General features: G+C 39.1%; 1 protein-coding gene across 1 annotated transcript; it reads left to right on the forward strand.

Moving 5' to 3' along the window:
• Positions 1–7450: 7450 nt before the first annotated feature.
• On the forward strand, positions 7451–8804 carry LOC147640610 (uncharacterized). Its single transcript, XM_086808277.1, has 3 exons — positions 7451–7627; positions 7744–7825; positions 7921–8804. Exons 1-3 carry the CDS (start codon positions 7451–7453, stop codon positions 8802–8804), a joined length of 1143 nt encoding a protein of 380 aa, XP_086664403.1.
• The last annotated feature ends 2395 nt before the right edge of the window (positions 8805–11199 follow it).

Raw genomic sequence — 11199 nt, forward strand, 5'->3', positions numbered from 1 at the left:
TGGGGGAGGTAGTAGGGCACGGGGTGAGAGAGGAGATAGAGGGAGAAGAGTTAGAGGAGACAGTTCGGAAGAGGAGGAGATGAGAGAGATGGAGAGAGTGGTTTGCTATGATGTGACGGATAGGGGCGGGATAGTGATGGATGCGAGGGGGAGGGAGGTAATGGAGTACATGCGTGGGGTAGTATCAAACTCATATAGAAATTGTTTTATTAAATTTAAAGATCAAAATAGCCGATTAGTTGGGGAGGTGATAGAGGCTGTACACAGTCGGTACCCCAATCCCCCACATGCTACATTCTCGGATGTATGGGGAAGGACGCGAATAAGGGAGATCTTAAGTAATAAAAGATCTCACCTTAAAAAACTCGCATACGATGACCGGCTAAATGTAGCTGCGGGTGGCTATCCTGTCGAGAAACCTGCCACTGCGCACAAACGCGAGTGGAAGGAGGCAAAGAAACGAGCAGAGGGTGGCGTGAAGAGCAGGCAGCATGTGGAGGCACGACGGATCCAGATGGAGACCGTTGGATCTTCGCATTTCGGATCTGGCGACGTCGAGTCATGGGAGGCAGAGTTCGTAAGTATCCTGTCACTTTATTTGATTGTTTACTTAATTCATTGATTCTATGCAGGGATTTTATATTCACGTGATCACAAGATTTTTTTTGTTAAAAACACTTGTGAACATGTTATTCACATGTTCACATGTTCACATGTTCTCAAAATAGCAGGTTACCAGTGACCTGGTAACCTGCCGAAGCCCGCCGGGCTTTTTGTTTTCCCGACGGGCCCGTCGGCGGGGGCGGGCAAAAAAGTGAAAAAAAATGGTCAAAATATTTTCATGTTCACAGTCATTCCTACCATTTTTGGGCCTTTTGGACTCATTTATGATGTCAAAAGTTCAAAATTCTTTGTACAAAAAAAGTTATCTCTAAATTTATCACCTTAAGCTCGATTACCATCAATTAGATCTTATTATACTTCCAATTGAGTCTAATTGACATCAATTAATATCCAATTGAGTCCAATTGGTATCAATTAAGTCTAATTAAGTGTCAATTGATCGATTGGGCTCAATTGACATCAATTGATACCCCATTGGACTCAATTGGGCTTAATTAGACTTAATTGGATTCAATCAATTGACACCCAATTGGACACAACTGGGCTTAATTGGACTCAATTGACATCAATTAACACCCAATTGATGTCAATTGAGCTCAATTGACATCAATCCTAGTCAATTGATATCCAATTGATGCCAATTGAGCCGAATTGACACCAATTGCACTCAATTGGTACCCAATTGATGTCAATTGAGTCCTCAATTAACATCAATTAATACCCAATTGAGTCCAATTGACATCAACTAATACCCAACTGAGTCAAATTGATATCAATTAAGTATAATTGGGTGTCAATTAATCAATTCGACTCAACTGATATCAATTGACATCCAATTGGACTCAATTGACATCAATTGGGTGCCAATTGAGTCCAAGTGACACCCAATTGATATCAATTCCATCCAATTGGGCTTAATTGACATCAATTCACACCTAATTGATGTCAATTGAGTCCAATCCGATTCAATTCACACCCGATTGATGTCAATTGGGCTCAATTGACATCCAATTGATGTTAATTGGACTCAATTGACATCAATTAACACTCCATTGATGTCAATTGAGCTCAATTGACATCAATCGTAGTCAATTGACACCCAATTAATGCCAATTGAGTCGAATTGAGCTTAATTGATATTAATTGCACTCAATTGGCACCCAATTGATATCAATTGAGTCTGATTAGACTCAATTAATATCAATTAATACTTAATTAAGTTTAATTGATATCAATTAATACCTAATTGAGTCAAATTGATATCAATTAAGTCTAATTGGGTGTCAATTGATCAATTGGGCTCAATTGATACCAATTGTCATCCAATTGGACTCAATTGACATCAATTGGGTGCCAATTGAGTCCAAGTGACACCCAATTGATATCCATTGCATCCAATTGGGCTCAATTGACATCAATTCACACCTAATTAATGTCAATTGAGTCCAATCATGTTCAATTCACACCCAATTGATGTCAATTGGGCTCAATTGACACCCAATTAACTCAGTCCAATTGATATCAATTGAGTCTAATTCAAACCCAATTGAGTCTAATTACATCTAATTGGACTCAAGTGACATCAATTAACACCCAATTGATGTCAATTAAACTCAATTAACATCAATTAACACCCAATTGATGTCAATTCAGCTCAATTGACATCAATCGTAGTTAATTGACACCCAATTAATGTTAATTGAGCTAAATTAGACTTAATTGACATCAATTGCACTCAATTGGCACCCAATTGATGTCAATTGAGACTCAATTAACATCAATTAACATCCAATTGAGTTCAATTGACATCAATTAATACCCAATTGAGTCAAATTGATATCAATTAAGTCTAATTGGGTGTCAATTGATCAATTGGGCTCAATTGATATCAATTGACATCCAAGTGAACTCAATTGACATCAATTGGGTGCCAATTGAGTCCAATTGACACCAAATTGATATCAATTGCATCCAAGTGGGGTCAATTGACATCAATTCACACCTAATTGATGTTAATTGAGTCCAATTAGGTTCAATTTACACCCAATTGATGTGAATTGGGGTCAATTGACACCCAATTGATATCAATTTGGCTTCCTAATTGATATTAATTGGACTCGATTGACATTAATTAACACCCAATTGATATCAATTTAGATCAATTAACATCAATTGTAGTCAATTGATATCCAATTGATGTCAATTAAGCCAAATTGGGCTTAATGGACATCAATTACACTCAATTAGTACCTAATTGATATCAATTGAGTCTAATTGAGCTCAATTAACATCAATTAACATCTAATTGAGTCTAATTGATATCAATTAACATCTAATTGAGTCAAATTGATATCAATTAAGTCTAATTGGGTGTCAATTGATCAATTGGGCTCAATTGATATCAATTGACATCCACTTGGACTCAATTGACATCAATTGGGTGCCAATTGAGTCTAATTGACACCCAAGTGATATCAATTGCATCGAATTGGGCTCAATTGACATCAATTCACACCTAATTGATATCAATTGAGCCCAATTGATATTAATTGAGTCTAATTCACACCCAATTCTCGATTGACATCAGTAAACACCCAATTGATGTCAATTAAACTCAATTAACATCAATAAACACCCAATTGATATCAATTGACTCCAATTGGGTTTAATTGACACCCAATTGATGTCAATTAAGTCCAAATAGATACAATTAGGCTCAATTGACACCTAACTGATGTCAATTGAGTCCAATTGGATTCAATTGAGTCCAATTGGGTTAAATTAGATGTAATTAGGCTTAATTGATGTCAATTGAATTAAATTGGATGCAATTTATCCAATTGATGTCAATTGAGTTCAATTGGATGCAATTAGGCTCAATTGACACCTAATTGATGTCAATTGAGTTCAATTCATACCCAATTATTGTTAATTGTGTCCAATTGAGCTCAATTAACACCCAATTGATGTCAATTGGGCTCAATTAACATCAGTTAACACCCTTTTGAGTCCAATTGATGTCAATTGAGTCCAATTGGGTGTCAATTGATATCAATTGAGCCCAATTGATCAATTAATATCCAATTAGACTTAATTGATATCAATTGGACTCAATTCATTCAATTTAGCATCAATTATAATCAATTGACATCCAATTGATATTAATTAACATCAATTAGGTGTTAATTGATGTCAATTGAGCCCATGTGACATCAATTGTGTGTCAATTGAATCCAATTGATGTCAATTGAGCCCAATTGACATCAATTGTGTGTCAATTGATACACAATTAGCTTCAATTGGGCTCAATTGACATCAATTGACACCCAATTGATGTCAATTAGGCTCCATTGACACCCAATTAGACTCAATTTGGCTCAATTGATATCAATTGACACCCAATTAGACTCAATTTGACTTAATTAAGTCTAATTGGACTCAATTAGACTCAATTTGGCTCAATTGATATCAATTGACACCCAATTAGACTCAATTTGACTCAATTGACACCTAATTAGACTCAATTTTACTGAATTGACATCAATTGACACCCAATTGATGTGAACTGATGTGAATTGAGCTCAATTGCATCGAATTAGGCTCAATTGACATCAATTGACACCCAATTAATATCAATTGAGAGCAATTGATGTGAATTGATATCAATTGAGCTCAATTACATGGAATTAGGTTTAATTGACACCCAATTAATATCAATTGAGTGCAATTGAGCCCAATTCAGCTCAGTTGTAATCAATTGACACCCAATTGATGTCAGTTGCATCCAATTTGGCTCAATTGAAACCCAACTGATGTCAATTGAGTCCAATTGATGTTTATTGGCACTCAATTGATGTCAATAAGGTTCAATTGATGTTAATTGATCCCCAATTGATGTCATTTACGTCCAATTGAGCTCAATTGACACCCAAATTATCCAATTAAGGTCAATTAGACTTAATTGACTTCAATTGTGTTAATTAGATATTAATTGATATCAATTAACACCCAATTGCTATCAATTGAGTCTAATTCGGCTCAATTGACACTCAATTTACATCCAATTGGGCGTGAATTGAGCTCAATTGTATCATATTAGGCTCAATTGAGATCAATTGACACACAATCAATCACACAATTGAGTGCAATTGAGTCCAATTGAGCCCAATTGATATCAATTGTGATCAATTGACACCCGATTGATGTTAATTGCATCCTATTGGGCTCAATTGAGCACAATAGGATGCAATTAACACCCAATTGAGTGTCAATTGAGTGCAATTGAGCCCAATTGAGCTCAATTGATATCAATTGACACCCAATTGATGTCAATTGAGCTCAATCGAGCTTAATTGACATTAATTGTAATAAATTAACACCCAATTGAAGTCAATTGAGCTTAATTAATATCAATTAACATCCAATTATTATCAATTGAGTCCAATTCGACTCAATTGATACTTAGTTTACACCCAATTTATGCAAATTGGGTGTAAATTGGGCTCAATTGCGTCGAATTAGGCACAATTGACATCAATTGACACCCAATTAATATCAATTGAGTGTAAATCAAGTGTAATTGAGTCCAATTAGGCTCAATTGAGTGCAATGATGTCATGGACAATTGAGTCAATTGATGTAAGTATAGTTAGACTTAATTGGTGTGTCAATTGAACTTAAGGCCAGCAAATTATACAAAACTTTTTTTGTGCCAAGAATTTTGAACTTTTGACATCATAAATGAGTCCAGAAGGCCCAAAAATGGTAAGAATGACTGTGAACATGTTTTTTTTTATTTTTTTATTTTTTTATTTTTTTATTTTATTATTTTTTTTATTTTTTTTAATTTGCCCGCCGGGAAAATGGGTTTTTCCGGCGGGCCCGCCGGAAAATGGACATTTCCCCGGCGGGATTACTGGCAGAGAAGGTTTTTGCAGGTCATAAAAAATGCCCGTGAATATACATTGTGATCACAAGAATTTTTATGTTAACAACAGGTTTTGTTAACGTGATCACGAAATTGTGAAGACGTTAATGAAATCCCTGATTCTATGAATTGTTTTAATCTTACAAATTGTGTTGATTATGATACAGCGATGGGTTACGGGGAGGAAGCCCACAACCCACGATACTGCGTATGCTCGCCGGCATAGCAGACGTGACACGTGGGCCATCTTCAGAGCCGAGGGACGTATTACGGACGCGCAGTTTGAGTTGGCCATGAGACCATACGGTCGACAGGTACTTGAAAATTCGTAACGAATGGTTTTGGTTTATTGAATTGCATATATATATATATATATACTTATATACTATATATTACTTGAACAGGCACAAGCTGCTGATGATCCACCGGCTGCCGCTACAGAGGGTGGACGTGAGCACTACTCCTCGGACATTCCGACCGATGCGAGCTCATCTGAGCATGGGGGGAGCACCGAGTCATCATCTGGGTCTGAGTAGTACTCAGATTTGTAGTATCACATTCCATATTTAGGATGTGATTGTATATATTTTTTTGTAAACTCAAGCCATGGGCTACTTCGAGATATGGACTCCCTTGTATACATGTATGAAATTTTGATAGTAATATTGAATTGATTGATCGATAGTATTACATTCATGGCTGTCTTGAATCGTGTAATGACAATGTATGCATTCATGTCGTTCTTGTCTTAATCTCCCTCGTGCATATGTTCTTCGTGGATGGTCTAATGGGATGGTCTAATGCACCAAAAACCCTAAACCAGAGAGTGCTATTGGGTGCTGGAATGCTGGAACAGTATTCAGGCACCAAATAGCACTCTCTGGATTTTTTTTTTGCTCTCTGTTCGCGTGTATAAACGCGTCAAAACTGCTAAAACTTGCGTGTATCTGCGCGGATACTCTGGAAATTACGCGTGTATTAACGCGTATAAACTGGCAATAACGCGTGTATAAGCGCATCTAAATAAAAGAAACGCGTGTATAGACGCAAGTAAAAACGCGTCTATACATTGGAACTGAACAGGATGCGGCTATGCACCCGTGTATAACCGCGTCTAATATAATAAGAAGCGTGTATACAAGCGTGTATTAACGTGTCTATAAAAAAAAACGCGGCTACACACCCGTGTATACGCGCGTCTGAGAGGTACTGTACACGCGGTTTTACACGCATGTCTCTGGCCGCGATTATACACGCGCTGATACACGGGCCCGCTACTTTTTTTCACAAGTCATTTTTAGCGGCTAAGAGCGCGGGTATGAACCCAATCCCTTGTAGTGAGACAAGGGTGCCCTTTGTCTCCCCTGCTTTTTGTCATTGTTGCTGATGCCCTGGGGTGATTGGTGAATGAGGAAATATCCAACAACAATATCAAGGGCATCTCTGTCCCTAACAGAGCTGAACCCTTATGTCTGCAACTTTTCGCTGATGACACCAATCCACTACTCCGTAATGAGTTTCAGACTACAGTCCACTTCATGGCTTGCCTGGATAATTTCTGTTTAGCGAGTGGTTCTCAAATCAATCATGCTAAGACTAGTTTCAGAGTTTTTGAAAGGGTGCCTCCTCCAGTAATCTTGGCGCTGGTTTTGTAAGGCTATTCCGAAAGGGGTAGTTTTCAGGCTGTTAGGCATACCCATGGGGTTTAATATTTCTGTCAAATAGAGATGGGATTTCGTTATGCAGAAGCTCAAAAGCCAGGTTTTGAAATGGAGTCATATAAATACGGGTGTTGCTTCTCGAGCTTTTGTACTTAACCACTTCATTATTCCCTCTGTGGTCTATTTTCTAGCCTGCTGGAGACCCTCCAAAACTCAATTGAACTCCCTGAATACAATCATGGGGAACTTCCTATGGGGAGGTTCCTTGACAGAAGAAAGATCAGTTAAGGTGGCCTGTCATGTATGCTGCATGAACAAAGAACAGGGTGGTTTGGGCATCATCAACATCGGAATGCTGGCAGAAAAACTTGTAGCAAAATGGATTCAAAGGGCCATCTTCTCCAAGGATGTTTGGGTAGACCTGCTTAAAAGAAATGTGGACAAATTTTGTTTAAAAAACAAAAGAGCTTGAAAAGGGTTCTCACTCAATGAGGTTCTTTTCTCTAAGGCCCACCTTTCTCCTACTGGCAGCAAGCTCTGCCTGCAGAATCTGGGAGTCATGGATGGGCTTCAAAAATCTCTTTTCTTTCCAGATGTATACCAAGAGGGGCCGGTATGCGTATGCAGCTGATTCAGTTTGGTTTGGTCATCTAGTTAAGCCTATTTCCAATGATCACTTACAGATTGGCTTTTCTTGTTTCAAAGCAGGGGTGAAGGTATGGGCAGACCTATGCGACTCTTCTGGTATGTTAAACAATGTTCAAATAAGTAACAAGTTCTCCTTACAGTGGGGTGGTGTTGAGCTTATTGTGCAAAGATGTAATGAATTGAATGTTGTCATTCCTCATGCGGGTAAATGTGATTATAAAGAGTTTTCTAAAGCTCTTAGATGGGGATCTTCAATGAACCTTGTCAATCTTCCAAACCCACATATTGCAGCCAACTTAGATCTCAAACTCAACAAAAGGTGGTCTCTGAACTGGAATAAGCAACAATGGTCATTTCGCTTCAAAATTATTTGGGCCTTTGCCCAAGAAAGGAAGCATGCAATTTTGGTATGGCTTGTGGTCCACAAAGCAATTTGGACGCAAGAGAGGGCTCGGAAGTTGGGACACGGGAATGGTATATGCCCTCGGTGCAATGCAAATCTGGAGACTGTTTCTCATCTCTTTTACTCATGCTTAGACACAAAACAGTTCCTGAGAGTGCTTAATGATGCCTTTGAGAAGATTAGAAGCTTCCCGCTCAGTTGGAAAGAAGTGCTTTTAGGGGAATGTCGTCAGCTAGACCCCTTAACTTGGCAGTCTGTTAGATGTCTGCTGTTGTGGCATGTCTGGAAACAAAGGAATGAAGCCCTCTATGACATAAAAAGTAATCACAATTTCTTTCTATTTCTTGACAGTATTCTCAAGTTGGCCAAGCAAATTCAACCAAGAGGCGAACGTTCGGAAGCTGGTTGTTGGCAGGTTCTTCCATGGAGGAAGTGGAGGAAAGTGCTGAGTTCTTCTATCTCCAACACTAGGGAAAGCATGTGTCAAGGTTTGGAGAAGGAATGCCACAGAAGGCTTCATTATGCGGATCATCGTGTTTAGTCCACTGAGGATTTTTGAGGGAAACATCACACCTTTTCAGTCATGTACATTGCATCGTATACAGGTGGTTCACCCTCAGGCCACTGGATTCTCTGCCATCTGTCTCTGTCTATGGTTTGGTTCAGTTCGATGTTCTCTTCTGTGAGTGCTTTTGGTTTGTAGCTAAGGCCTCTTATTTGCTTAGCTGTCTTAAGGGTCCCCCCATGGACCTGCGCTGTAAAAAGAGAAGATATCATTAATAGCATTTATTTGAGTTCACCACGAACTTCTTGCAGCAATGTGATCATCTTTTAATATCTAACATCAACTTTTATGACCAGCTAGTGTATGGTAGAAGCTCGAGAAGGCATCATTAGCAGCCTTTTACATTACGTCGCTCTATAAGCGCCATTATTAATGCCGTTGCGCGACGCTGGATAAACTGTGCTCTGTTAGCATTGTTATTAGTTCCGCGCTGGATCAATGCCGCTATAATAAGCACCTGTATAAATGCCGCGCAGCGAGACGCTGGGAAAAAAAAAATAGCGTACCGGTCATTCAATGGGCATTGGGCAGTACATACAACGCGATTGAACCATGGCGACGGAACCATGGAGCAGTCAATGTCCCGCTCACCAACGCGACTGGACCCCTCTCTCTCTCTCTCTCTCTCTCTCTCTCTCTCTCTCTCTGTAGTGACCAACCATAGGGGATAAGTAGCAGTGACCAGCCCCACAATTTCGAGTCTCTTTGGAGCTGGAATTCTCCGGGAGCACAAGTAGTCATGCAGATGCTGCTATATTTTCTCATAAACTCTTTAGTGATTACAATTAGTGGGGTGATTGCCGCAAACCCTTGCAGCTACCCTGCAATGTTCGTGTTTGGCGACTCCTTGTCCGACACAGGGAACGCAGTCCTCATGGGCCACTCAGACGCCTTCAGGTCGACCGTGCTGCCTTTCGGTGAGACCTATCCCGGCAGACCTGCTTGCCGCTTTAGCGATGGCCGCCTGGTGATCGACTACTTGGGTTTGTTCTTTGATGTTTGAATTTCTCACGTTTTATTATTATTATTATTATTATATATACAAATACAACTATTTCTATCTATCTATCTATATATATATATATATGATCGGGCTGGCTAAAAGAAGCTTATTGTGTGCAGCTACATACTTGGGTCTACCACTATTGAACCCGTTCCACAATACCACAGCCAACTTCAGCACCGGCGTTAACTATGCCATTGGCGGAGCAACTGCGCTCAACAGATCCCAACTTAATAGCCTTCACATCTACTCAAGGGATGATAGCTATCTTGACGAGCAACTCTTATGGCACCTTACCCTTAAAGCAGAAGTGGAGCACGCACACGAGACACTACCACGTGGGAAACTTAAAAATACTTTGCATGTGCATCCATATACTATGTATGTACTTGTCTCAAAATTTGTATATTTTGTGTGTAGGCAAGCCCAACCTGGCTTCATTTGCTAATGGATTATATGTCATTTGGATCGGTGGTAATGATTACGCATCTGCTTTTTACTCGAGCACCCACTCAACGAGTTTTATCAATGCAACTGTTGTACCTTTTGTCATTCAAAAGATAAGACAACTAGTAGAGGTAATGTTTCTTATTCCTTGCTTTAGTGAACTACTTGTCCAATCTAAAAACTCTATTGAAGTCCAAAGAAATTATTGGTTTAAGTGAATGCCATGTTTACCTTTCATAACCTAATTGAAAACATGTTGTACAACAGACCTTATACATCAATGGGGCAAGCCACTTCTTAATTTTGGACATCCAACCTATCGGTTGCTTGTCTAGCTCTCTTGAACAAAACCTTCTTGCCACCAGGAATAACGATGGGTGCTTGCGCGACTACAATATTGTTGCTTACAACCATGGTGTATTGTTGCTCAATGAAGTGGAAAGCCTAAGAAGAATATACACTAATGGCACATTCCTCTTTGCAGACTATTATGGTGCTCACATTCATATTATGAGGAATCTAGCATCATTTGGTAGCTATATACTTTCTAATTTTCTATCATATTACTAAGGAAACCATCACAATTTTGGCTAACTAGCTATTAAATTATGTTATTAGCTAACCTATGGACTTTTAACAGGTTTGACCAGGGCTCTTGATGCATGTTGTGGAGCTGGGCCTCATTTTCCTTATGAGTTTGATTACTCAAATATTTGTAGCATTAGCTCATTCCTCTGCTCTGAACCCGGAACTTATATCCTGTGGGATGGTGTCCACTGTACAGACCACTTCAACTCAGAAATCTCCAAGCAAATGTTCAATACGGGTTTCTACCTTGACCCATCTAATGGGCTAAGCGTTTGCTCTTATGCTGAAATCTCTAATAGTAAAGTAGCCACCACTACCATCATGTAGCACTTT

This window comes from Cibotium barometz, chromosome 2 (assembly GCF_041138505.1).
Source record: "Cibotium barometz isolate CiBa-2024 chromosome 2, ASM4113850v1, whole genome shotgun sequence".
Taxonomy (NCBI): Eukaryota; Viridiplantae; Streptophyta; class Polypodiopsida; order Cyatheales; family Cibotiaceae; genus Cibotium; species Cibotium barometz.

Excerpts from the sequence above, each read along its gene's own strand:
- LOC147640610 (XM_086808277.1), top strand. The coding sequence starts at position 7,451 with ATGGGGAACTTCCTATGGGGAGGTTCCTTGACAGAAGAAAGATCAGTT. Across the intron at positions 7,628-7,743 it reads TCTTCTCCAAGGATGTTTGG|CAAGCTCTGCCTGCAGAATC; the intron begins GTAGACCTGCTT and ends TCCTACTGGCAG. Across the intron at positions 7,826-7,920 it reads ATGTATACCAAGAGGGGCCG|GGGTGAAGGTATGGGCAGAC; the intron begins GTATGCGTATGC and ends GTTTCAAAGCAG.